Genomic DNA, 27,806 nt, shown 5'->3' with positions numbered 1-27,806 from the left:
CTGTATCTGGTAGTCTTCTATTCCTTGCTGGGTGAGGGGGGATAAGCTCGTCCCCCACGATGCTTTGGAGATGCAGGCAGAGGATGTAACCCAGGGTCTGCTTTCTATTTTTGATGGCAAACTGAGGCCTAGACCCGGGAGCTGTTTTCACATCTGTGGGGGGAACAGGTGTTGGAGGGTTTGTAGCGCTCCGTGTAGAACACAGCCCTTCAGGAAAAATGAGTCGTCCCGTTCTCCACCAAAAGACAGTTCGGCCATCAATCTCGGCACAGTCGATATCAACGATCCTCATTCAGAGGCGTTACCGATGCTTTCGCGGTCCCCCGATCTCCAATCTTAACGCTGTTGCTTTCCACAGAACAAAATCCCAGAAGAAGAGATTTGAAGAGGAGCTGAATGAGAGGATGATTAGAACCATTGATGGTATCAACTCTCAGAAGTACGAAATATTATCTGTTTTTTATTGTCATCTCAAGCTGCAAACTGTCATTCTGTCAAATGGTCCATTGTAATGCTGTTTTTAAGCCTTTACAATTGCACTCTGTAATACTGGGTATGTGGTAATCACCGTAATAATATGTTATTTATTTCATAAGTGTTGCCAGATGCTACATAAATCTCATCCTAATGGCTTATAAGACACTTGACCGAGCTTTTCCCATTTTCAGACAATGGCTCAAGTCTGAAGATATACAGCGAATATCATTGTTCTTTCATAATAAGACACTTGAGAAGGAGGTAGGCAATACTAGAAATCATGGAGGAGAAATAATACAAACTGACAGTGTGGAAATAATCAGTGTTTTTTCATAAACTGGGCTCAAAGCGTCAAAAGGGTCGTACATGACAAAATAAAAGTATGGTTCTGGTAGTTGGAATAGTATGATATAATGGAGCTTTAGAAATGCCCTCATATTATGGGAAGTGACTAAACTACACTCTTTCCACAGTACAGAGCCATGACGCTGCCAGCCTTCAAGTACTATGTCACCTGTGCGTGTGTGATATTCTTCTGTATATTTATAGTCCAGATACTAGTCCTGCCAAAGTGAGTATGAGGACATCATGGCGTTGTGTGTTGCGTACATTATGCAGGGATGTGCAGGCTGGATACGTTCTGTAATAGCCATCATTGACAAGCCAGAAAGTAAAAAATAAAAAATAGCAAAGATGACAATGTACTCATGAAAATCATTTACAGTGAACTGTATATCAAAATTATGCAAAATACTATTTCGAAGCAAGAACTGCTTTTGTTGCCTGTTAACTTAGAGTGGAATATTTTAATGCAATATACATTTCAGTTATTTTAAAAATGAAAAAATAAGATTAATTTAGATCTTTTTTTTTTACATGAATATCACAGGCTGATTTTTTTTTTATTGAGTGCCTTGCTAAGTTGTATTTGAACATCTCCCTTGTTTTTATTTGTACTTTTTATGCAGTTTAGCAAAAAAGTGCTTCAGCATGCAGCGCTTGCCAGGATCTCTGTTTATAACTCATATTTCTTGCAAAGGACAAGCTTATTGCAGCTTCAGTGTGCTCTGGAAGTATCAGACATTGTTTGAGATTTGGAGTCAATTTTCGGCATTACAATCTATTGCTGCTACTGACGGGTTTTTCATTTCCTTTAGGACGCCGGTTCTGGGGGCGTCGTTTGGAATGGCCTTCTTCTTGCTCTCCCTCATCCTGCTCACCTGCTTTGCAGGACACCTCATGGTGAGAGACACATACTTGACTAAGTGTTGGCTAAGGGCCCTGATGGGACTGTTTCATAAAGTTCCAATTTTTAATGTCTTCCTCATCAAAATCAATTTCTTTCTCAAGTAAGGCATGCCAGGGCAAGATTTCTCATGAGGGATTGCAGGCACAGTGCCTAGGCCCTACAAAATTTTTTGGGCTTACAAAGGAGGGAAGAATTTTAGGGAAAAATAATTGTGAGACAGACACTGCAGCTAACATTTCAAAATTACATTTCAAAACCATAACTGTAGAATTTCTAGGCATTTCCCAAGAAAGATTTTTTTTCCTTCAGCTTCTCCATTAGTCACATGGTTTAGGCCTGGAATAGTTTAAAGTGTATCACATCAACCGGTGTAATTCAACTGGCACTTACCCTTCTTTTTGCACATTTAGCAGTGAAAGTGCCCGGGCTCTGCAGACACCAAAATCCAGCTTTCCGTCATGAAGGTTCATATTTGAGTTTTAGGTTCGTGGGATGTTGGCAATTCTGTAACTTACAGTGAAAGCTCTAAGAATCCACAATTGAGTATATGAGTGAATAACTGTCTTACCGTGACAAAGCCTGAAAGATTAATACCTTGTTGATCAGCCAGCATGTTGTCATGAGGTGTGTGTGCGTGGGGACCTGTGTTATAACTGCCTCGTAAGCCTGGCAAATGCTCTTTATCTTTAGTGCGCAAGTACACGCAGGGCAGCCTCCTGGTCGCACTAAATATTTTTCAGCCCATCCACCTTTCCTAAAATTTCTAAGGTGCAAATCTTAAGTAATGTGAGGAAATCAAAACAAAATCAATCAAGTGTGTGCAAAGAGGATAAGGCTCTTGCTCGCATTCCACCCCCGCCGCTGTTCTCTCCAGATGATGGCAGGGATGATGGGATTTGTGCTGAAAAATTATCCTGCCAAGGGAGGCATGACTTCTGTTGACATTTTTAGCCCTTATTAAATAATCCATATTAATTGATGTAAAAAATATAAGAAATAATAACTTGTGTGTTTTTTGAATAGACAATGAGGAGCCTTAGAGGGTTACAATTTCATTCATTGCACATTGTTTAAAAAAAAATTGCAAAGACTCACACTTGGACCAAAAGGTTTTTGGCCCTTGTTGACTTTCAAAAGTCACATGTTTATTCCCAGCTAGGCAGTTTTGAAGCTGGCATCCCTCTTATAAAAATGGGTTACCTTCAGCTTTGCATTCATATCATTTTGCCCCTAGAATGTTCCCAGAATCATCATAAATAGCACCTCATTTCAACAGATAATGGGATTTCGTTTATTTTTTTATGCATTTATTCTTTCTTTTCTGATTTGTGACATTTCCAAGTCTTTAAGGTACCAAGAACCTAGGAGTGGTTAAGGACATGGGCTTGCAACCAACTTTGAAAGCGGTTAAGCGATAAATTATGATGTTGTTTTTAAACCAATACTAATGTCATAACAGGGGGCGCGGTGGCGCAGCAGGCTTGGCCGGGTCCTGCTCTCCCATGGGTCTGGGGTTTGATTCCCGCTTAGGGTGCCTTGCGATGGACTGACGTCCCGTCCTGGGTGTGTCCCCTCCCCCTCCAGCCTTACGCCCTGTGTTGCTGGGTTAGGCTCTGGCTCCCCGTGACCCTGAATGGGACAAGCGGTTCAGAAATGTGTAGGAGTGCCTATAAAAAAATTTTTAAAATGGTGGTAATAATTAAGTAAATGAAAATCAAAGTAATATCACTAAAGAACCATCACAGAAGGTGGTAAGGTTGGGTCTTATGTCACAATCCACATATAAAGCACATTACTGCATAATGTTTGCATAATTTTACAATATGTACATAACTGTTCATTACTATAATGTGTTGTATAATTCTACAACAGCTGCTCTCGACATGTCAGGATAGATAAATGTAAATTAAAGTTAAAGTGGAGCATCCATATGCACCTACGTATGTATATGCATAATTTGCAATATTCAACGTTTTCTTCTTTGAAGATAACGTCTCTTTTGCAAAACCAAGCTGATTTGTGAATAACTAGACATATTTAAAAAATAATTAATTACATTTTTTTTTTTTTTTTTTTTTTTTTTTTTTTTTTTTAAATTAGTAATATTACATGTTTGTGCATTATTGTATTTTATCATTTTAATATGCTCCTCCGTGAACCGCCACCTTATCGTGGTGGAGGGGTTTGAGTGCCTGAATGAGTCCAGGAGCTATGTTGTCTGGGGCTACATGCCCCTGGTAGGGTCTCCCATGGCAGATAGGTCCTGGATGACAGACGAGACAAAGCGCGGTTCAAAAACCCCTTATGAAGGAAAAATCAAGGCGTCCGTTTACCCCGCCCGGTATGGGGTCACTGGGGCCCCACCCTGGAGCCAGGCCTGGGGGGGGGGGCTCGCATGCGAGCGCCTGGTGGCCAGGTCTATGCCCACGGGGCCTGGCCGGGCTCAGCCCGAAGCCATGACGTGGAGCCGCTCTTCGGTGGGCTCACCACCTGCCGGAGAAACCGTAAGGGGCCGGTGCATTGTGATTTGGGCGGTGGTCGGGGCCGAGTGCCCGGCCGACCCAAACCTCGGGCGCCAACTCTGGTTTTTGGGACTTGGAATGTCACCTCACTGGCGGGGAAGGAGCCTGAGCTGGTGCGGGAAGTTGAGAGATACCGTCTAGATATAGTCGGGCTCACTTCCACTCACAGCTTGGGTTCTGAAACCACTCTACTCGATCGAGGGTGGACTCTCCACTATTCTGGCGTTGCCCAAGGTGAGAGGCGGCGGGCTGGTGTGGGCTTATTAATAGCCCCCCAGTTCAGCCGCCATGTGTTGGAGTCTACCCCGGTGAATGAGAGGGTCGTCTCCCTACGCCTTCGAGTCAGGGAACGGTCTCTCACTGTCGTTTGTGCTTATGCGCCTAGTGGCAGTGTAGAGTACCCGGCCTTCTTGGAGTCCCTGGAGGGCGTGCTGGAAAGCGCTCCCACTGGGGACTCTGTCGTTCTACTGGGGGACTTTAACGCCCACGTGGGCAGCGACAGTGATACCTGGAGGGGCGTGATTGGGAGGAACGGCCTCCCTGATCTGAACCCGAGCGGTGAGTTGTTATTGGATTTCTGTGCTAGTCGCGGTTTATCCATAACGAACACCATGTTCATGCATAAGGGTGTCCATCAGTGCACTTGGCACCAGGACACCCTAGGTCGGAGGTCGATGATCGACTTTGTAGTCGTTTCTTCTGACCTTCGGCCATATGTCTTGGACACTCGGGTGAAGAGAGGGGCTGCGCTGTCAACTGATCACCACCTGGTGGTGAGTTGGATTCGATGGCAGGGGAAAAAGCTGGACAGACCTGGCAGGCCCAAACGCATAGTGAGGGTCTGTTGGGAACGTTTGGCGGAGGCTCCTGTCAGAGAGGTCTTCAACTCCCACCTCCGACAGAGCTTCAACCAGGTCCCGAGGGAGGTGGGGGACATTGAGTCCGAATGGACTATGTTCCACTCCTCCATTGTCGGTGCGGCGGTTCGGAGCTGCGGCCATAAGGTCTCCGGCGCCTATCGCGGCGGCAATCCCCGAACACGGTGGTGGACACCGGAAGTAAGGGATGCCGTCAAGCTGAAGAAGGAGTTCTATTGGGCCTGGCTGGCTCATGGGACTCCTGAAGCAGCTGACAGGTACCGACGGGCCAAACGGAGCGCGGCTCTGGCAGTCGCCGCGGCAAAAACTCGGGCTTGGGAGGAGTTCGGTGAGGCCATGGAGGAAGACTTTCGGTCGGCCTCAAAGAGATTCTGGCAAACCGTCCGGCGACTCAGAGGGGGGAAGCGGTGTTCCACGAACACTGTTTACAGTGGAAGTGGTGCGCTGCTGACCTCAGCTGAGGATGTTCTCGGGCGGTGGAAGGAGTACTTTGAAGATCTCCTCAATCCCTCCGACACGCCTTCCGTAGAGGAAGCTGAGGCTGGGGACTCGGAGGGGGACTCGTCCATTACCCTGGCTGAAGTTGCTGAGGTAGTCAAAAAACTCCTCGGTGGCAAGGCTCCGGGGGTGGATGAGATCCGCCCCGAGTTTCTCAAGTCTCTGGATGTTGTGGGGCTGTCTTGGCTGACACGCCTCTGCAGCATCGCGTGGAGTTCGGGAACGGTGCCTCTGGACTGGCAGACCGGGGTGGTGGTCCCTCTTTTTAAGAAGGGGGACCGGAGATTGTGTTCCAACTACAGGGGGATCACACTCCTTAGCCTCCCTGGGAAAGTCTATGTCAGGGTACTGGAAAGGAGAATCCGACCGATAGTCGAACCTCGGATTCAGGAGGAGCAATGCGGTTTTCGCCCTGGCCGTGGAACACTGGACCAGCTCTATACCCTCACTAGGGTGCTGGAGGGTTCGTGGGAGTTTGCCCAACCAGTCCATATGTGTTTTGTGGACCTGGAGAAGGCATTCGACCGTGTCCCTCGTGGCATCCTGTGGGGGGTATTTCGGGATTATGGGGTTCGGGGCTCGTTGCTACGGGCTGTTCGTTCCCTGTATGACCGGAGTAGGAGCTTGGTTCGCATTGCCGGCAGTAAGTCAGACCTGTTCCCGGTGCATGTTGGACTCCGCCAGGGCTGCCCTTTGTCACCGATTCTGTTCATTATCTTCATGGACAGAATTTCTAGGCGCAGCCAGGGAACGGAGGGTGTCTGTTTTGGTGGCCGCGAGATCTCGTCTCTGCTTTTTGCGGACGATGTGGTCCTGTTGGCTTCATCAAGTCAAGACTTGCAGCGTGCACTGGGGAGGTTTGCAGCCGAGTGCGAAGCGGTGGGGATAAGAATCAGCACCTCCAAATCCGAGGCCATGGTTCTCAGTCGGAAAAAGGTGGATTGCTCCCTCCGGGTTAGGGGGGAGTTGCTCCCTCAAGTGGAGGAGTTTAAGTATCTTGGGTCTTGTTCACGAGTGAGGGAAAAATGGAGCGGCAGGTTGACAGGCGGATCGGTGCAGCGTCCGCAGTAATGCGGTCATTGTACCGGTCTGTTGTGGTGAAGAGGGAGCTGAGTCGTAAGGCGAAGCTCTCAATTTACCGGTCGATCTACGTTCCTACCCTCACCTATGGTCATGAACTTTGGATCATGACCGAAAGAATGAGATCGCGGATACAAGCGGCAGAAATGAGTTTCCTCCGCAGAGTGGCTGGGCGCACCCTTAGGGATAGGGTGAGGAGCTCAGTCACCCGGGAGGAGCTCGGAGTAGAGCCGCTGCTCCTCCGCATCGAGAGGAGCCAGTTGAGGTGGCTCTGGCATCTGTTCCGGATGCCTCCTGGACGCCTCCCTGGGGAGGTGTTCCGGGCTTGTCCCACTGGGAGGAGGCCTCGGGGCAGACCCAGGACACGTTGGAGAGACTATGTCTCCCGGCTGGCCTGGGAACGCCTTGGGGTTCCCCCAGAGGAACTGGAGGAGGTGTGCGGGGAGAGGGAAGTCTGGAGTACTCTGCTCGGACTGCTGCCCCCGCGACCCGGCCCCGGATAAAAGCAGAGGAAGATGAAGATGTCATTTTAATATGCAGTTGTAGCAATTATTCTGAGGTAAATTTTTTTTTTAAAATCACATTTATACGATATCGACAGTAACACATAACAGTTTAGAAAGTATAGTATCGGTAGTAGTAGTAATTCTATTAGTAGAATAGTATCTTGCTGCATTGTTATAATCACGACATTTTGGTTCTTGTAGTTGTCATAATGTGTAAATCCCCAGACCTCAACATCTAATATGCTTCCATAACAACAGTGAAATCAACCCAAAGTGTTGGCTTTTAGAACTTTTCTTCACCCATAAAGCACTCAGAATCCTCAGTGGAAGCTCAGAATTTCACCCCCGAAGTCGCCACTTCCCAAAATGTTGTTTGGCTGAAAGAACACCAACAAGGAGATGTGCAAAAGCTACGTGAACAGTTTCCGTGAACCCCAGCTCTAAGGGTAACTTCTGCAGGTCTTTTATCCAAATCATGCGTATGAAACGTATGCACATGAAACCTTAGTTCAGAAATACACAAGGCATCCAGCTAATGAACCTGAACCAACAAACCAGCAGTAACTATCCTGAGCATCTATATTCCAGCCTAACCTTTCACAAACCAACATCTGCTCTCAGCTGGTCAGTGCTGGAATCTCCTGCTGGATCAACAGCTGCATTCTCCATCCCCTTGACGTTCCGCTATTGAATTGACATGCATTTTGATCATTAGAGCAACTAAAAAAAGATGATCCTCTAAAAAGTTTGGAAACAGTGCTTGTTCGTCTAAAGCCAAGGGGATATCAAAGCCAGTCACTTATTCCTAACATTCAGTTCGTCTGATCTAATTAGATTAACCCTGTCAGGTTGGGTTTGGAAAATTCTGTATGGGGCTTTTCCTCTCATTTGAGCAATGCTGCACCTTATTAGGATTAGAAATGGCTGAACGATCACCTTCCCTTCTCTTATCTCCTCAGCAATGCAGCAAAGCCGCTTCAAGCTCCCTGCTATGGATGCTGACCTCATCTAGGATCATTGCTGACCGGCCCTGGCCGCGGCTGGCGGTCACCCTAGCAACGACCGCACTCATATTAACGATGGCTGTGTTCAACATGGTAAATGTTGGGTCCATGGACTTGTCCATCCTCACAGCTAAGCACCCCCCAGAGAGCTTTGAACTTATCTGGCTGGCCCCCATTTCACCTGAGATGGGCGCCAAAGCATCAAATGATTTCACATTGTTGTCGGTGAACTAAATCACCGATCTGGGGAGGCCTGCACTTAGCAAGGTCTAGTTAATGTTACATTTAGTTCTCACATTATTGATTCGCCAAACCCCCACCGGTGACGGATTCGACAGACACAAATAGAGGCAATTGGGAGCACATCCTAATAAAAGTAATTTTCTGAAGGAGACCTTCCTGGGAGGCCTGTCAGATGGGTCCACGCTATGTGGAGTTGACATAAATGTGCGCATAAATACGTACCTAAAAGGACCTCCTTGCGTTCTCTTGTCTGAATTTAGGATCGATTTGGACAGGACCTTCATTGCCAGAGCAGTAAGATAACAAAGTTAAATGGCATTTCTTAGGTCACAGTCAACTCTGTTGGGAAAGGCAAAGTGGAGTTCATAAAATGTCCCAAGGTTTTCAAAGAAACCTCAGCTTGAGTGAGTTAGCATTTATTCAGTGTAACAGTATAGAGTGTAATCGGAGAACATGGGGTGAAGGAGATTTTGCTAATACACGTTAGTTGTGTCCACTGAAAGATTATAGTTTGATTTTACGAAGTAGGAGAGATCGTGTGGTTAAATCCCAGCAGGTTTCCTTCCCTCACCCTGAAGATCTCTCATGTGGAACACAAGATAAAGTCCAGAGTGCCGTGCACCAGTTTTTGTCTAGAATACAGTGATAACAAGGGCTGCAATCTTACGGATTCATCAAAGTTATCAGCGGAAAATGATATACTAGTTTATACGCCGAATGTCTTCCAGTGCTATATTAAAGTCCATCCTGGATGCTGGATTTGAGGATTTTTAAGGTTTGAGAGATTGCTCTTTTCTAAGATTTGCTTTCACAGAGCAATATGCTACAGAATTAACTGTAATACGAAGCAACATGAGAAATTTGAGAAACCCAGTCCTGCATAATGAAAATGGAACCATAACATGCACTGGTATTATAGAGGCCAAATAAGAGATCACATTGCTTCATTTCATGTTATATTACCTTTTTCTTGTGCTGATGTGCTGGTTTCTGTTTTTTTATTTTTTTTTTGAATTCAGTTCTTCTTGGAAAACAGCGGGACATCAGCAACCCCTTTGTCCAACACCTCTAATGAAACGGTTAATTACAGCCAGGACCAAGCCCAGCAAGTCAGTGAGACGAACAAATTCTACCTACCCGTAAGTAAAATGCGTGTAACTGGACAGCACTGGTTGCCGCATGAAAAGTCAAAAGCATGCTTATTGAATATTTCTTTCCATACTCTCTCTATGCTAGCGCTATGCATGAATTTTGCAACTATTACTTTGTTGCTTGGTTGACACCTTTATGCAAAGTAACTTATAACTTCACAGCTGGAAAATTTATAGGAGCAATTTAGGTTAAGTACCCCCCGCGAGAGTAAACCTGCAGGGCTCATCCCACAGCCTGCTGTGCGATGTCTGTTTTTTTTGGATTTCAATTCTTCTTGGAAAACGGCAGGACATCTAATCGTAACTGAAAGTGAGCAACCTCACCTGATCTAATTCCGTGTTTTTAGTGTCATTTACCTTTCTGGAAAACACAACTACTGAGTTTTATTAATTGTTGAATAGGAGTGCCTATAAAAAAATTTTAAAAATGGTGGTAATAATTAAGTAAATGAAAATCAAAGTAATATCGCTAAAGAACCATCACAGAAGGTCTTATGTTAGCAGTCGCCAAACCTGTACATGGACCTCCAAACCCATTCCACATATTTGTTCCATTCTTCCATGGAAGTTCAATCCATCAGGTTTCATCAGTTTGCTGATTTAATTTAAGGTTAAGCAGTACAGTTTATGCTGATGGGCTTAGGTTTCCATGGAGATGCTTGGGACCCACTGTCACATGGCCGTGTTTAGAGACAGAACCCTGTTTTTGCCTATTATGTACCCAACATATCGGTCATTAACTGGATGTGATTAGGAGCATTGCCTTTTATAAGCTTTGAATATGAATATTTTGGAACAAGTAGGGATATTGGTCTAACTGTAATTTACAGGATACATACCATTTTTCTTATTTGGCATGTTGAGCTGCTCTGTGTGCAGTTAATAAAGTTCCATCCAATCCTACACGCTACAGGTATTTTTGAAAAACTGGTACATGTGCTGTCAATTAAATTAAGTTCTCTTAATTAATTTTCATGGGTCAAAGCACAATAAATTAATTTTGAATTCAATTTAGGTAATGAGCCATTATGTTAAATAATCATTCACAGAGCAAGGAAGGTTAAGGAATTTCATGAGGGTAAAATAATAAGTCCTGTGTTATTTGTTTTATGGGTAAAAATGAACAGAAGATAAAACTTTCAACACCATTGATTCAAACAAATTTATTGTGAAATACTCCCATCACCCTGTTGTAGGGCTTCGAATTAACATTATTTCTTGAATAATTTCTTAAATCAGTACTTGGTCAAAAATAGACCACCTGAAATTAATTACAAAAACAGAATGAACAGTATTTTCCTATATGACAATGGCAACACCAATATACGGTATATATTTGTTACAACAATTATTATTTCTAGCTTATCGTTCAACGTCGTACTTTTTCACTCATTTATTCTCATTAGCTGCATGGCTACAGCTGGGTCACAGTATTCCACAATGCATCACAAACATTTTGTTATGTAACATACAGTACCTCCACCATGTTTCACCGTAGGCAGACTGCTCTCGTAACAATAAGTCAGACTGAATGTACTTGAACAAGCCTCAGTGTTTCTGGGAATATGTTCGGAGATTAAACAAAATTAATCAGAATTGTTTGTAAATGCAAATCAGCCATATGTTCACAGATGACAAAATGGGGTCTTCAAAGACAAGAACAGCCTCCCTATATAATATTAAACAGGGTGCAGGTTCCATAATGCTGTGGGGTTGCTGCCTCTGGTCCTGGGGGCGTTCATTGTGTGCATGGCGTCATTAGAGCTGAAGATTATCAAGGCACTTTGGAGCACCATGTCCAACACAGTGCTCTGAATCTGTGTCTCAGTCCTCCAGTGGGATAATGATCGAACACGTAAATCCAAAAGCCCCGAGGAAAGATGCAGCTGCTAAGTGACTCTTACAAAAATTATTTAGAAGCGGTTATGAACTGTAAAGGTGTGCCACTACCCGTTGATTCTTGGGTGCGCATGTTAATTTTTCCTCCACCTTTTTTCCTACATGAAAATGTTGATCTTTCAAATATTTATCCTTATTCCTTTTTTGTTTCAAACTGTCACTGAAACTAATGAAAGCAGGAGTACTTTTCTTGTTTTACACCTTTTCTTTTAGCAGGTGTGGTTAAAATCGCTTGGGTGCCCATAAATTTGACCACAACTGTATATGGCATTGAGTGTGTGTGTTTGGAACAGAGTGTCTGCTATGGTCATGCAAAGCACATTTATGGAAGCAAAATGACCACATAACCACAATAACGGGCAAAAATTGCTCCTGTATTGAATTTAAAAGCCTGTTGCATGGTAAAAAGGGTGTGTTTCCACAAGCTGTTGTGTGAGTGATCAGTCTACATAGTTCTGAACTTCTGAAGTTCTGGCTTATTAACGACTGATTCAGTCTTAGAAGTTCAACCCAGAGAAAAAATTGTAATACACAATACAGTATACTTTCTCTTTGTAACCACAACAGATATTAAAATGAGTCATAATTATATACATTTATAAATATATATACATAAATAAATGTATATGCACACACATACATAATGTGTGCATATACATTTATTTATGTATATATGGATATAGAAGTGTGCATATATACATACATATATTATATATATTATATAATAATCATGACCTCTAAGTAAGAATTTCATCCACATCTGATCATCCAATTGCAAGTGTCGAAATGCCACATTTTATTTATGCTTCAAGTCTTTCTCCCAATACCAGGAACAGAACATACACGTCCTTTTCTTAGAATTTCTTTTCTTGTGTTGCTTTCAACTGCATTCCATTAAAATGAAATGATGATAATTCCCCGTAATGCTGCTTCCCTACATAACACTGACCGTGATATGACCAAAAAAAATCATCAGAGATGTACTGGTAAAATGAGAATTTTACTCACAGTGTGCAGTGAGTGACAAGGGTTTGATGTGGAGGATACAGGTGAGACACAGTTGATAGCACCCCCATCGGAGAAACATGCTTTGAAAGCAGCGTGGAGAGGATGCAGAAGTGACCTTCAGAGAGCAAACACATTAATGCACTTTAATCAGCTGAAATTTTGGCAGTTTCCCCCACTGCTATTTTTCCGTAGACTCTAGTATTTTCAAAATAAGCCGTTCCATTCTTGGGATGACTACAGATTGTTTCACGCTGTTATGGAATATGTGTTTCTGTTGAGCACAGACTGCCAAAATACCATATAAGTAAAATTTGACAACTTTCTGTTCTTTCTGTGATGCTTTCTGTGGGGTGATATTTTCTCGGTATTCTTATGCCATTGGTTTACCCCAATTTGCGAATACGGTGTATACTTGAACTATACTGTACACATTTAGTTCATATATAAGAAAAATCTTTCAGACATCAGTATGTATCTGGATTACCAGATGACTTTGTATATCCATTAAGGTATTATTATTATTATGTTTATTATTATTATTCTTATTTTTATTATTATTGTTGTTGTTGTTGTTGGCTGTGCCATATTATTAACTTATACTGTACATTGATCTTTCTGTCGTGTGTAGAGACCTGTACACAAATAATCCGCATTCCCTCCATCAGTATTTCATATACAGCTGCATCCTGGGCTTGGTCTCCTGCTCCGTGTTCCTGAGGGTCAACTATGAGCTGAAGATGGTGATTATGTTGGCTGCCGTGGTGGGCTATCATGTCATTATCCTTCACACACATGCCTCCATGCTGGAAGACTACAACACCTTCCTCTACCAGGACCAGCTTTTGGAAAGGTGAGCTGGCCGTTCTCTCAGAGAAGGTCTCAGTGTCCTGCAAGACTTCATTGAGGTCCTTTCTTCTCCCTCCTTAGTGGTGTGATGGCAGTCTCCGCACAGCGTCACTCCAGTACCCCAGGATGCATCTCTGCATTCCTGTAGCCTAGAGAAGGACTGGAAGTTTTTGCTGTAATTTCCATTACTTTGGTATTCACAGGACCGCAAGGGATTCAATGTCAGCCAGAATGTCTCAGCTGGAAGTTGAATAAGCATTTCCCACCAACCTGTCAGTCACCTGCTTGTTGTCAGCTGCCAACAGGGAAAGATGTGAGGCTCTTTCAGTTTCCTCTGGCTCTCTTGTATGGAATCATGAGATCTGCTGGGCAGTCAGGGAATGAAATGTGCTCAGACCCTGAATCTGACACAGCCAGGCGGGCAGGAACACAGCTGCAGATGGTCAAAGTAGACTGGAAACTGAAGCAATCTCACTCTGCTGTGCGTTTATTCCTCCTCTAGCTGCTTCCAAGGTACATGCAAGTTCACGCTGGAAAGTTCTACGTTCTTCTCAAAAGTTGAAAGTTCAGATTACCAAAGTGTTAATTGTACTCTTTATCTGTGTACAAACTAATCAACTGGGGATTCAAAAATGAACAGAATTCTCATGTTTCAGCCATTTTTTGCCATCCATCCATCCATCCATCCATCCATCCATCCATCCATCCATCCATCGTCCGTACATCCATCCATCCATCCATCCATCCATCCATCCATCCACCGTCCATACATCCATCCATCCGTCCATCCATCCATCCATCCATCCACCGTCCATACATCTGTCCATCCATCCATCCACCCGTCCATCACCATCCATCACCCATCCATCCATCCATCCATCCATCCATCCATCCATCCATCCATCAATATAACCCACACACAGCACAGCCTGAACTAGGGTGCTTGAGGACCTCATCAGCCAGAACACAAGTTGAATGAGATTCCAAAATTTCAGTCTTGTTTGGACTCATCCAACTATTGGGCTCATACCTACTCAGTGCATGAAAGGTTTATTGCTCTTTATAGGCAATCAACCGCAATAAATGTAGGCAATAAGTATTTACATAGGCCATTATAGTGACTCTTCACTTTATTCAACCATTTTATTTGAGGGATCAGTGTATATTATGAATACGTCCATCTTTTTTTTTTTCCGAATATTCAAATGTATTCTAATAACACATTATGAAATGTATTTCTCTTTCACATTGGTCCTGTTGATCAGATATGTGACATGTTCTCAAAGGGCAACAAAAGTTAAGTATTATTAGTATCCTGCAATGAACTGGCAGCTTGTCCAAGGTGTACCCCTCCTAGCCTGATTCTGAGATAGGGTGCAGGCCACAGCGAGCCTCGTAAGGATAAGTGGTTGACAAAAGTAAGTATCCATACAAGGCACAGATTAATTATGGATATAGTCTCAGGTTGTGCTGGCTGCAAATTAAAATAGTTTGAAAAAGAAATAAAGTTTAAAAAATAAAAACTGATGCAGGACTAAATCATAATTGCCCCAAATGCTTTAGTAAGAAAATATGTCCTGTACCCCATTTGTTAAATGCCCTCTTTAATGTCAACAATTAATTTGGAAAAAGGACAGAAACATGTCGTGTTTTATCCTGTTTTACAAAGATGCAAGGTTTGAATTTGCAGGTAAAACATCAGACTCTGGAATTATTTGGAGAAGCCCTGGTATTTTGCAGCAGACTGTGATGTTAGCATTTCTAGGGCCAGCATATGAAAAGCCTGTAGTATAGAAATTATGACTGTCAAGATACATGGGAAGAGGCCCATGATATTTTTTATGGACTCAAGAAAATGTGAGCTGGACTAACCGTATAACAGCACTTTATCTATTTCTGTAGCTGAACACATGCATGTCAGAATAAATATCTTCAACTGGACAGTAGCAGGACACCTTCTTTAATGCACATTAACCACTTCTACGCCTGATACTCTGTTTAAGACATGAGCCCTTTTGAGAACGTGAATATTTACTCATGTATGGAGATTCCACATTCTAACACATTTTCTCATGTTGCTTTTGCTCATGTTTCAGACCAGGAGTTTTAAAAGACTTGAAGACTATGGGATCAGTCTCTCTTTTTATTTTCTTCGTTACCCTTCTCGTGCTGGCCAGACAGGTGAGCTGCCCTTCCAACAACTAATCCTGCAAATCTCTCCATGTTAGGCAGAATCTGCAAGCTGTTGTTTCTTAAATTCAAAAACTGACTAACAGCAAAGTCAATCTACTGATCCTATAAATGCTGACCATGAAAAGTAGGCATAGCGGAGTTATATTAATAAAAGTGACAGTGTTGCCTGGATTTTCCCCAGAATTTGTATGTGAATAACACATGTTCTCCAGCAGCACAGTCCACGCTTATATTACATTGCCAATGTTGGCCAGCACTCTTTATTATTGTACTTATATCACATCCATTTTCGAGAATTTGAGAAAGCAGCTTCACAAATGCACGAAAAACGATCCGAAGCTGCACGAAGGCGCAGGAGGTACAGCACAGGTGTCTCTTAAAAGTTAATGCACTAAACACTGGCCAGGAGATATGAATTTGAAGCATACTGTAGAGCCCCAGGGGGTATCATCAGTATTTCTCTTTCATGAGCAGATGTTTTGAGTGGGATCTCCTTAGAGAGGCCCTGCCTTGGTGTCCCCTGGCCTTTGGGGAGTTGCTAATTATGCTCTATCCTTCAAATCTCTATGATTTATTAATGGAGCTCATGGTTTTGGAACATTTCGGTAAAAACTGGATTTCTAAGTTGAATGGATATAGAAATATCAAGAAATCCCTGCTTACATACAGAAATATCTCAGTTCTGCAAAGTTCAGGCAAGAGCTATAACCCATTGTAGCAGTAATTCCACAATTTTATGGTAATACTGAGAGGACTGCAGCACAATTCTAGATAAGATAAATAAAAATGTATGAAAATGCATGAAAATTACAGTGTACGAATGTAAATAACTGTCAGTCCTGTCATTCGTGAGACAGTTTAATACAAGATTTACTGTTATGAGCCAAATATAATGTAATAGTCAATGGGTCATGTAAAGGACCTAAATACTCATCAATGATGACCGAAAATATTGCTCTCCAGGCATATTATTTTATTTCAGACAAAGCAAATATATTTTACTGACAATACACCAAAGCAAATTTAACTTTGGCCTATGTTTTACAAATGTTCAAAAATCCATAAGATTTGCAAAATTAAGCACTGCTGACGACACAGTTTAAGTCAGTGAGGGAAAGAATTATGTGGTCTTTTCATTATTCATGTCAGAATGTCTTTGTTGCATGTCCTTTAACTCTCACCATCGTGTTGAGTTCAGCAAAATCTTTGTTGTGTTATTCTGATTGTGGGAATAAAAGAATTTATAGAAGCAGTTGATTTTTCAATCAGTCCTTTATTTCAGGGCTCTTTTTCCTGGGTGAATTTCACTGGGCTGAAAAAACTTGCAAATTTTGCTCATAGTCTGTATGAACATATGTATGTTGTCAGTATCAACAAGGTCGATGGATTCTGTGTGGGGGAAAAAGAAGAGAGAAGTCATTCAAGATTGCTGGGGTCAACTGGGGATGCTGGTTGTTTTTTATGTCCTGCTCTTTTACACAGCAAAGGTGATCAGATGTCTGCTGTTTTTCTTTACTTCTGTGTCCTCTTGTAACAGAATGAATATTACTGTAGGTTAGACTTCCTGTGGAAGAATAAGTTCAAGAAGGAATGCGAGGAGATCGAGACCATGGAGAACCTCAACCGTGTGCTGCTTGAAAATGTTCTGCCTGCCCACGTGGCCGAGCACTTCCTGGCCCGCAATTGGAAGAATGAGGTGAATTGCAGGAGTCGCGTGGGGGTGTACATGTATATCCTGCAAGCTGTCTGGCCACTACTTTACATTTATTTATTTAGCAGACACTTTTCTCCAAAGAAACTTCCAATGCATTCTATGTAGTGTTATCAGCCCACACACATTATTCACCAAGGTGATTTACACTGCTAGATACACTACTTACATTGGGTCACTCATCCATACATCAGTGGAACACACACACTCTCTCTGTCACCTGAACAGCATGTCTTTGGACTGTGGGAGGAAACCAGAGCACCCAGAGGAAACCTATGCAGACACGGGGAGAACATGCAAACTCCACACAGGCTGAGTGGGGATCGAACCCACGTCCTCTTGCACCACCCAGGTGCTGTGAGGCAGCAGCACTACTCGCTGTGCCCCCACTTTATATGACAGTCTATTTATTGTGCACTATATGTTTATTCATTTAGCAGATGCTTTTGCCCAAAGCAAATAGAGTGGTTACAATGTAGTATTTACAGTAGCTGATCCCTTTATGCAATGTGAGGACAGTGCTATACAGGTGATCGCGAACTTACAACATACACAACTTATTTACACCTGGATTCACATCAGTTGTCCCAGCGACCGTATTATACTCTCTTTCGGGCCTGATGGTATTGGTGGCAACACCCAAGGAGGAGCGCTTCGCCTACTGTAAGATAGGACTGGCTAGCCATGCTGCTACAAAGCTCCCTATTTCCTCTTGACTCCGTCAGTGAGTCTATCAGCAATCGTGCCTAATTTACAAAAACATTGTTTTATTTACAGAACACTTTGCTTGTCATTCCATTCAAGTTACTTTTTTTACAATGACTGACTAAAACATGAGTTTTCTGGTGGTGCAGAAAACAGAATGGAAAAGCCAGCGGATTTAAACATTTAATCAGAATCAGAACCAGTATTTGCTGTGGTTCCAGATGCCTCCAGTATTTACAGACAACAAACAGCTGACACAGAATTACAGAATATATAAATAAATAACACATTAGAACAATTAAAGTGAAAATAGCAGTGCAGCACAAACTATAATACTATACTTTACATTATTATAATTCTATATTAGTATTAGCATGAATATTGTATGAAACTTGTTGCATTCATGCATTGAATGTTGAAATATCCTTATGGTTGATATACAATAAAAGGGGATTTGCAAGATACAATTAAGTCGATTTCATTCTAACAGAACACCATCATGAGTCAAGGACTACCTGTATGCACAACACTGACCTCCCTACAATTATTCAGCCATCTATATAACAGAGCAATGAAACACCTCATTTGCATAAACACTAAGGGAAATTCAGATTAATCGGTTCACCTGAAACACATGCCTTTCAACCGTAGGAGGAAATCAGAGCATCTGGATGAAACCCACAGAAACATGGGCGGAACAGGCAAACAGCTCACAGACTGAGCTGGATTCAAACCCATGTCCAATTGCACATACAGGAGCGCTGTGGCACAAGTGCTACCCACTGAGCTACCCAGAGTAACCATCATGGTACTGATAGTTAAATACCAAACCTTCTTCATGCTAAAACACACCCCATACCATTTTTACAGTGAAAGTGATTGTACTGTACATATTAATGTGCCACTATTGTTGGTTTTCCATCCAGTGACAGGTTTTGATTTTTCTTCTCATAGGATTTATACCACCAGTCATATGACCTCGTATGTGTGATGTTCGCCTCAATACCAGACTTCAAAGAGTTCTACACGGAATCAGATGTCAACAAAGAAGGCTTGGAATGTCTGCGACTGCTCAATGAAATCATTGCGGACTTTGATGAGGTAGCCGTCTTTTTCTCTGCACCTTTTTCTGAAACCCCAAACACCACCGAGGTGCTGTAAATGAGTACCTAATCAAAACCTAACATAAAAACACATCAAAATTTCTCTTACTGAATTTGATCAAGTGTTATAAGTGAATTATTTTTGGATTTCAGGAGATTTCATGTACTGAGGTAAAAATAATTTTGTTTACCAAAAGATTTAAAGTAAGCAAATCTTGAAAATGTACTTAATTTAGTATGTTTCAGCAACACTTAAATTATGATACAGAGATGTCATATTGAAGTTTCCAGAATCCCAGCTGTAGTTTCTCAATGGTTGAAACATATGGCATCTCCACAAAAATTCACCCTCTGACAGCTGTTGTCTAAGCCGAAGTTCAGCGGAGTGGAGAAGATAAAGACTATAGGCAGCACCTACATGGCAGCGACTGGGCTTAACGCTACACCTGGGCCAGAGTATTCACAGGTAACAAGACACAAACCCACTAGATCTCAGTGCTATTGATCAGTCATGAGATGGGGTCAAAAGTAGCCTCAGATGGTGAATTCCCACATGGTGTCACACGTTCACACAGGTGTCGAAGAAAAAACTTAAATCTAATGCTACACAGGGGATTAAGGTTAGCATACACCCACACACAGACACACAAATGCGCAGGTGCAACAATGCACCGCACCAACAACACTCACATGCACTTATTTGTCAGCGGTCAACCTTGATCTCTGACTACGGGGAAGCCAAGATAGCAGACATTGCTTTGTCGGATTGCGTGTTTTGTTGGATTTGCTTTAAGTCCGGATCACCTCAGTGACCTTGGCATGGCCCTAAGGTGTACAAGGTGCCTCTGCCAGTCATTGCTGAAGATGATTATGTCTTTCAGATAGGCAGCATCATAAGCTCTGTGTTTGCAGAGGATTTTGTCTACTAGCCATCGGAACATAGCAGGGGCACCATGAAGGCCGGAAGGGATGGTGTCAAACTTGTGTAAGCCAAACGGGGGTCAAGAAAGCGGAGATCTCTCTGGATTTGGGATGGGAATATTTCACTAGCCCTCAACCAAATCCAACTCTGAGTAAAAGCAAGCAGAGCCTTGGTAGTCCAGAAGCTCTTCTATCTGTGTCATCTGACGAATTTGCAATATTTGAACAAAAAACATGTTCTTCAGTATTGAAATATTACAAGCCTACTGCAGGAAATACTGAAAATGATCCTGTAGTGATGATTCAGTAACTGGGACAGTAAATAATGACATGTTGAGTCACTAACAAACAGGTGGAATTAGTACGTTTCCGCTCTTGGTGTCCATTTTTAGGAGCATGACCGGCAGTACATGCATATTGGCACAATGGTGGAGTTTGCCTTTGCGCTCATGGGGAAGTTGGACGTCATCAACAAACATTCCTTCAACGATTTCAAACTGCGAGTAGGTGAGTGTTTGGACCCACCTTGTGAAGTTTCAGTCAGTGCAGAAGGATGCCCTAGACTGGGTTGAGCACTCGCACCACCTGTCAGTGGCCTGTCACATTAGAGACTTTCAAAACGCCATCGAGATGACACCGGTAAGTAGGCTAAGAGGCAGAAGTTACGGCTAGCACTTTGTGACATGTAATAGTGGGTTAGGCATGTCAGAGCTCTTGGACATTTCTGACATCGTTGCTGTGAGCCAAAATGTGCATCTGTTTCTCCATCCAGGCATTAACCATGGGCCTGTGATTGCCGGGGTGATAGGCGCCCAGAAGCCCCAGTATGACATCTGGGGAAACACGGTGAATGTTGCCAGCAGGATGGACAGCACAGGGGTGCTTGGAAAAATACAGGTGACCAGTGTACCCTTCTGCGGCTGTCCTCTGTGCACTTCCGTCCACGAGAACGTTGGGCTGAGTAAATGTGCGCCCGGTGCTTTTTAAGCATTTTTCCACTGCCTTTAATAGACCACACATCTTATTAGGAGGCTGTGGATTTTTTTTTTATTGACAATAGCTTTTAGAGAAGCTGGCAACACAAAAAGCCAGTGCAAAGCCCGGCAAAAGTGTTCAGTTCAATGTGTTTTACTTTATATACTTGTACAGATAAAGCAATGATTGAATAATTTTATGAACAAGAATATTTATGAGGAAAATGTTAAGGAAATAATACATTTATAAATAAATTAATAAATAAATAAATTTGCTCTCTTAATTTAAAAAACAAGCTACTTTTATTAACCGCTTGTCCTTGTCAGGGTGGCGGTGGTCTGGAGCCTATTCCAGAATCACTATATACAAGGTTAGGAGGTGTATACCCTGAATGAGACTCCTGTCCATCACAGGGTAGCCACCCACAGTCAGTCACTTAAATAAATAAATAAATAACATTAAAATATGTCAACAAATACTGTGGAAAACTAAATAAACAGATAATAACAAGTAGTCTATACCTTAGCTAGTACGAATGACAGCATGTGTGTGGGTGAGTGCAGTCACTTCTCCTCCCTCTTCCTCCCTCTTCCATGACAGGTATGTACATACTGTGTTGCCAGGTTCACACAGTCTCTTCTTTCTCCCAAGAAATACAGTAGGAGGTCACTGTCTCAGATTCTGGACCTTCGGGATCAATGTTTGTAAACGTTGGGAAGCATTTCCATGCACCTACAGTATGATATGATACGATTAATATGGCTGGACTTTATTTTCAGATTTCCCTGAAATTTGTTGTGCATCATAGCGGCTCTGTCCTTCAAGGGCAAAGACACAAGAATGTAAGAGAAATAGAAGAAAGAATAAATAAGTAGATGAATAAATTTGTTGTAGCTGGATAAGATGTGCACCCCTGCCTCCACATCTCCGTAAAGATAATTTACAAGGGTTTCCTTTACAATGAGACGAGTATCAAATACAGGGAAAGCTGTTTTTAACAGCGATATGACGCAGGAGGTGGCAGAGTTGTTAGAGCGGCTCCCTTTGAATTCAGAGGTCACAGGCTTGAATCCAGCTTCCTGTTGCTGTACCCTTGAGCAAAGTTCTTACCCTGAATTCGTAAAGTAAAAATTATCCAGAAGAATAAATGTAAGAGCATCATCTAAATGAAGAAATGTAAATATGTCATGTAATATTGCAAAACATACCTTTTAATTTAATTTTTTTTTTTAGTATTTCCAAACGTTCTAAATATATTTTGTGTCGTGCATCCTGGGCGTCTCCTCACCATCCATGTGATCTCACTTTGAAGGTCACGGAGGAGACGAGTCGCGTCTTGCAGACCCTGGGCTACACGTGCACCTGCAGAGGGATCATCAATGTGAAGGGCAAAGGGGAGCTCAAAACTTTCTTTATCCACACAGAAATGACCAGGTCACTCTCACAAGGGAATGTAATGCCTTGAAAAATTGGACTGCTGCAAGGTGGACCATCATGACCACAGTGCATCTGTAAATAGCTCTGCCATGTCCTTAGATGCACAGTATTTTGGATTAGATTTACTAACTGGTACAGCATCTATATCTCATAATATGGAATGTGCACATCCAGGCTACGTAAGAATGTTAGAAGGAGTTTTGTAAGAAAAAAGCAAAAAGAGAAAAAAGTGTTTTTGTGTTTTAACACCCATTGTTTTGTAAAACATATTCATTAAAGGTTTGTACGTATCTGGGTTTTGCCTTTTTGTTTTCGACTTTGTGGTTGTAAACACATTACTGCTGTTATTTCAGGTGTGCAGATGTAAAGTTATGCCACATTGTAACATTTGCAATGATATATTTTGCTGAATCCAAAAGATGGATGGATGGATGAATGGATGGATTGACTGAGTGATCAATCAGTTGATTTGTAGATATTTACTTAATTGCTTTTTATTTTTATTCTGGTAGTTTAAAAAAAATCCGTAAAACGAAACAAATCTAAACCCTGCCTCACATTTCACTAATTAAAACTTTATCACAAAGCAGCCATGTGTTCCACATAGAGCTACATAAGTACATACTTAAATCAAATCTCCAAATTTCAAAACAGACAGGCTTGTATGGCAGTAATATATTACATTCCGTTTGAATAATAACGTATTCTGGCATGGAAATCTAAGAATGGAAGCAAAATTACAACATACTATATACTAAACATGAATTTGAGACAAAAGTTTTAGTGTTTGGAATTGGACTCCATGGGACGGGTCAGGTCAGTGCCAAAGGTACTCTCTTTTTTGGTGTGGGAAGCACACTGGTCACGGGTGCAGGACAGTGGATGGGATGCGAGTCGCTAGCAGGACTCTTGTTTCTCCCTCAATCACTTTCTCATATCGTGGGCCGCACCTCCGGCAGCTCGTAGTGGTTAGAGTTACTGCCTTTGGACCCAAAGGTCGCAGGTTTGAACCCCCCCTCCAACTGTAGTACCCTTGAGCATGGTGCTCACCCTAAATTGCAGAAGAATCACCCAGCTGTATAAATGGATCAATAATTGTAAGTAACTTAAGACTGTAAGCTGCTCTGGAGAAAAGCATCAGTTGAATGAGTAAATGTCAATATACTGCAGAGGAGGGTTAAAACACAGTCAGTCAGGGTTGCCTGGGAAACAGGGTGTAGATGTTTCACTCTGCCTTTCCCCCCATTTCAAAAGGCTTGCACACACCACATGGGTTATGCTAATTTGTTCAACAGTGTTGCCAGAACAAAAAGAAATGATTAATTATAAATAAATGAATATTTATTTCATCCCAAGTGATCTCTAAATAACCCATTTGTTTTGACGGAGCTCACCTTTGAATGAATCACACAACTCAGATCATGTCAAACGAAACACATTAGCAGAGAACAATACATCAAGAAATCATTCTTCGTCTAAATTCGAGTTTGTTCCAATTCAAGGGCACTTTTCTTCTGCTTCTTTTTTCTATTTTTTGGATTATTTTATTTTTTTTTTGTGAACCCTGCTAAAGAGAAGGGAATTAATTAAAGTTCTGAATCTTATTTAATAACTATTTAATTTCAACAATATTTTTAATCGCTAAAATACTTGGCATAAACATGATTTAGAATAATATTTAAATTATAACTATTTTAACATAGTTTTGCATTTTGCAGTCAGTTGCACAGTTTGCAGTTTGCATTAATGAACATCTGGATGCCCTTCACTTTGACACCTCTGGTTTAAACCACTGCTTGTATAATAATGTAAAAAACCGCTGCCCTTTACAATAGGTTAAACAAAACAATACATTGCAATATCGCATAAGAAACTGGAAAAGTGTGTGTCTGTGTGCGTGAGTGTATTACACTTTATGTTTTAGAGTCTTTGCTACTCATAGAACATTAGACAGGAACAATGGAGCCATAGCCATCGTCTAAGCACCATGAGACCCCGTTTTTCCGGAAAAACTCCGTGCCAATGGTCGCAACGCGGTCAAACTGGCAGCCTGGCTTATAAAGCAGCGAGGGGAAACGCCTCCCATACTCCGAGGAAGACAAGACGGCTACGGGTCTCGATGATTCCTGAGAGGGAGAAAGGTTAGTTAGAGGTGGGGTACAGATTTTTTTAGGGCCTCCTTATTGATTCTCATTAATGATGTCCATTTAATGCTTTTTCCAAAGCAACTTACAATGTTAAGTCATCAACAGCTGTTAATTCATTTACACAGCTGGATATTTTTTAACTCAAGCAATTAGAGCAAGTACCTTGCTCAAGGGTACTACAGCAGGAGGTGGGATTCAAACAGCAACCCTCAGGTCCAAGGACAACAGCATTAACCACTACACTATCAGCTGCCCTATCCTCATCTCAGACTCCGTTTCCAACACTGGAACAGTGAAGAGGTTTTGTGCCAGGCTGGACCCTGCCAAAGCACGAATAAAAGAGTAAGCGAGTAGTTCCTTAGTGTGTGCCATTAAAGAGATGGATTGTCTGGGGCCTGGCAGGGAGAGCAGCATGTGATGAAACATGGATCAGTTCTCATACTGATGACTCTCCTCTTGCACAAGGCTCATGGTTCCTCTCCCTGCCTTGGTAAAAGGGACCAAATATGACATAAAGCCTCCTTTCGATTTGTACAGGTCCATTTACGGGATAAGAACACAATTCTTTCTCCAGTAGCACCATTCTGACTTTCATGTCCTCTAGTCTCATTCTGAATACTATATTAGGGCCAGTAGGTGGTGTAGTGGTTGAAGCTTCTTCCCTTGGACTTGGAAGCTCCACCTCCAGCAGCAATACCCTTGAGCAAGGTACTTATCCTCGGTTTTCCCAGTAAAAAAATTACCCAGCTGTGTAAGTCAGCAAAAATACTTTAATATTATAAGCCACTTTGCAGAAAAGCATCAGCTAAATTGAATAATTGTTATATAAATATTGTGTACCTGCAAACAGCAAATATTTTTTTCTCCTTTTTTTTAAGCCCGTGTTGTCATGGCTGGTGGTGCTTCGGATTGTTGAGCACATTATAACTGTCCCTAATGCAATGCATCCCTCTAACATGTGATATCAAAATAACAGTGGGAATAAAAATCTTTTCCCGCTAACTAATAAACTATTTAGGCCAAACGTGTAGGAAGTTCACATCACAGAACTTTAGCGATTGTCTTGCTTCACGAAACATGCTTGAATCAGTTGCGTGCCTTGTGTCTAAATGCGAGCTTTGAAATATCTTGCGCCCCGCAGAGGCGCTCACTTTATTCGAAGGCACAACGTGATGCTCCAGCGGGAAAACGACACTGGATGTGAGCACAGGGTATTAATATTGAGTCAAGCGAGTGACGGCCGGACGGCCGACCTGCGGAGCATCGACACCGCAGGGCAAACGCACGCTTCACCTCCTCGTGGATGGCAAGTCCTCTGCCTTTGGCGTGAACACGGTCGTCTCTGTGCAGCATCTCATCGTAGCTGTCGCCTTGCCGGAACAACTGATCGTATGTCAGGAGCTTCTTAGTCTGTGAGTAACATAAAACCATTTGTAAACTTAACATTGAAATACTGCTCAATTTTAACGGCGTTTACGAAATCTGAGCGCAAAAGGATCAGCGTTCAGGTCAAACTTTGGCCAGCTGACCGAACTTTAGAGACATTACCTTGGGAGCACTGTTGAAGTAGGTCTGCTCCTTTGAATCATCCCTTCTGAGTGGAATATAGCTGAAAGATGACATTTTGGAGGCTGGATCTGTTTTTCCCGCAAGGTCCATTCTTCATACTGAAGTTACCGACCAACTAATCTCCTTTACCCGGTTCTTTTAGGTGCAGAACCCGGAACAAGCGCAATAGGGACTTTGGAAATTTTTCTCGCTGTGTTTCCGGTTGCCAGGATACCGGTTTAAACTTCCGCTTCTGGTGAGACGCTCAACCTCTGCTGGCTCTAGCCCAACCTGGCTGCCTGACTCAACTTTTTTCTCATAGCTGTCAGTAAATTTATAACGTGGTGCCCTTACTTCGGCCGTTCATAGGTCATTTTGATGTTCCTTCGGAAGCTCTTCGGATAATGAAGCAGTTTTTCTTTCCGGTGTACAGTGCTGCTTGAAAGTGTGTGACCCCCCTCAGGTCCCTTTGTTTTACCATGAAATGGTCATTTAATGAGAATTGATCTTTCTCCTCAGACGTACAAGGTGTGTAATGGCCAATTCCCTATGTCACTTTAGAGGAAATTGTGTGTAATAGAAACACGGAAGTAGTGCTGGTGTAAAAATAAGTAAACCCCAAGTTGCATTGGTTAAACCAAGTCGGAAAATCAAATCAGGTGTGTAAATCATAATAAAGTATATATTTCGAAGTTTAAGATTTAACATTTCGATAAGTTTTATTTGAATATTTTATTCAAGAATAATGACCAGTCCTACTGGAATCATACTTTCAGGTGGCACCGTATCTCTGCATATCATTTGTTTGTAAATACAATATGATTAAAAATATGAGATCATTATATTCTGTGTACATCCCTTTGGTTTAATAGATGTTTACTTTTATTCATTTCAACTCTTTCCAAAGGGACGTACAACTGAATGTTATCCGACAAACAGAAATCCAAATAATCCGACCTTAGATGCCCCCTGAATCTGAGGTTCAGGGCCCTTTCACTTCACAGTGTACTTTCCTGCATATCTTTTAATACTCTTGCAATTGTCCATGAATATTTGCAAAGTATCCGGTGTTCATTTTGCCACCCCGGCACCTGTCATCTGCAAAAACTGCCCATATTGTAAAAATTGGAAAACAGCCAGAGATGGAAAATATTACCCAAACCACCCCAATCAATATTTCTGCTACATCAGTGTGTGTCCAATAATTAGCAGGTGGTTAACGTCCACTTTCTCTACAGCACACTGTTCTTCTCCGATATGATGGTCTGAGAGGACACGTGTCTGATGGCGAGCTTGTCGGCTCCGCAAATCAACATTTTCCTCTGCGGCGCTTCGGATCAATAGACACAGGGTGTTCCTTTTAGAGAACTCATTATGTCCCGCAATGAGCTGTTTTTGTGGCATAACTAGTGACGGCAGTGCCGGAAAAATCATTTCCCCTGTTCTCACGTCTCTGAAACTGCGATGGCAAAAGACAGCCTGTCTTCGTCATGTCATTTTTCCACTAATTTGCTCTGCTGTATTCGGCCAAATTAATAGAGCTAACTGTAAATTTGATGTACAGAACTGGTTGGGCCCTTTTTTTACAGTGAACAGCAGTACGGGGCTCAGAAGTTTTTGAGATTCAATCCAAATTTCATTTGCAGTTCAGTCCACTAACATGTTCCTGTAACCGGGCGCTGGTGACACACACACACACGCACAC

At 42.4% G+C, this 27,806-nt stretch overlaps 2 protein-coding genes across 4 annotated transcripts in view; one reads left to right on the top strand and one right to left on the bottom strand.

Annotated features, from left to right (window-relative positions):
- The window catches only part of adcy2b (adenylate cyclase 2b (brain)), a 61,572-nt gene extending 38,876 nt beyond the window's left edge, over window positions 1-22,696 (top strand). For 2 of the 3 annotated variants that reach the window (XM_029248484.1, XM_018727041.2), the window contains 14 exons: window positions 359-439; window positions 669-738; window positions 951-1,048; window positions 1,635-1,719; window positions 8,170-8,307; window positions 9,477-9,596; window positions 13,181-13,365; window positions 15,458-15,542; window positions 17,092-17,250; window positions 18,925-19,071; window positions 19,432-19,539; window positions 20,387-20,501; window positions 20,767-20,891; window positions 22,282-22,696. In XM_029248484.1, the coding sequence (XP_029104317.1) occupies window positions 359-439; window positions 669-738; window positions 951-1,048; window positions 1,635-1,719; window positions 8,170-8,307; window positions 9,477-9,596; window positions 13,181-13,365; window positions 15,458-15,542; window positions 17,092-17,250; window positions 18,925-19,071; window positions 19,432-19,539; window positions 20,387-20,501; window positions 20,767-20,891; window positions 22,282-22,434 (1,669 nt within the window). In that variant the 3' untranslated portion in view covers window positions 22,435-22,696. Of the gene's footprint in view, window positions 1-358; window positions 440-668; window positions 739-950; window positions 1,049-1,634; window positions 1,720-8,169; window positions 8,308-9,476; window positions 9,597-13,180; window positions 13,366-15,457; window positions 15,543-17,091; window positions 17,251-18,924; window positions 19,072-19,431; window positions 19,540-20,386; window positions 20,502-20,766; window positions 20,892-22,281 lie in introns of those variants that run through there. The other variant, XM_018727042.2, reaches the window with a different exon arrangement.
- Window positions 22,697-24,352: 1,656 nt separating this feature from the next.
- On the bottom strand, window positions 24,353-26,204 carry cfap90 (cilia and flagella associated protein 90). Its single transcript, XM_018727157.2, has 3 exons — window positions 26,102-26,204; window positions 25,847-25,963; window positions 24,353-24,532 (listed from the first exon to the last, which is right to left on the bottom strand). Exons 1-3 carry the CDS (start codon window positions 26,174-26,176, stop codon window positions 24,353-24,355), a joined length of 372 nt encoding a protein of 123 aa, XP_018582673.2. The 5' UTR covers window positions 26,177-26,204.
- Window positions 26,205-27,806: the final 1,602 nt, after the last annotated feature.

This window comes from Scleropages formosus, chromosome 23, assembly GCF_900964775.1.
Source record: "Scleropages formosus chromosome 23, fSclFor1.1, whole genome shotgun sequence".
In the NCBI taxonomy this organism is placed as follows: Eukaryota; Metazoa; Chordata; class Actinopteri; order Osteoglossiformes; family Osteoglossidae; genus Scleropages; species Scleropages formosus.
The sequence above is the reverse complement of the archived record's forward strand: the minus strand, read 5'-3'. Positions and strand labels throughout refer to the sequence as shown.

Bases quoted from the DNA above. Each gene is read 5' to 3' on its own strand.
- cfap90 (XM_018727157.2), bottom strand. From the start codon at position 26,176: ATGTCATCTTTCAGCTATATTCCACTCAGAAGGGATGATTCAAAGGAG. The intron at 25,964-26,101 runs GTAATGTCTCTA...TGTTACTCACAG, and splicing joins ACTTCAACAGTGCTCCCAAG to ACTAAGAAGCTCCTGACATA. The intron at 24,533-25,846 runs GTGAAGCGTGCG...TCTCCCTCTCAG, and splicing joins GACTTGCCATCCACGAGGAG to GAATCATCGAGACCCGTAGC.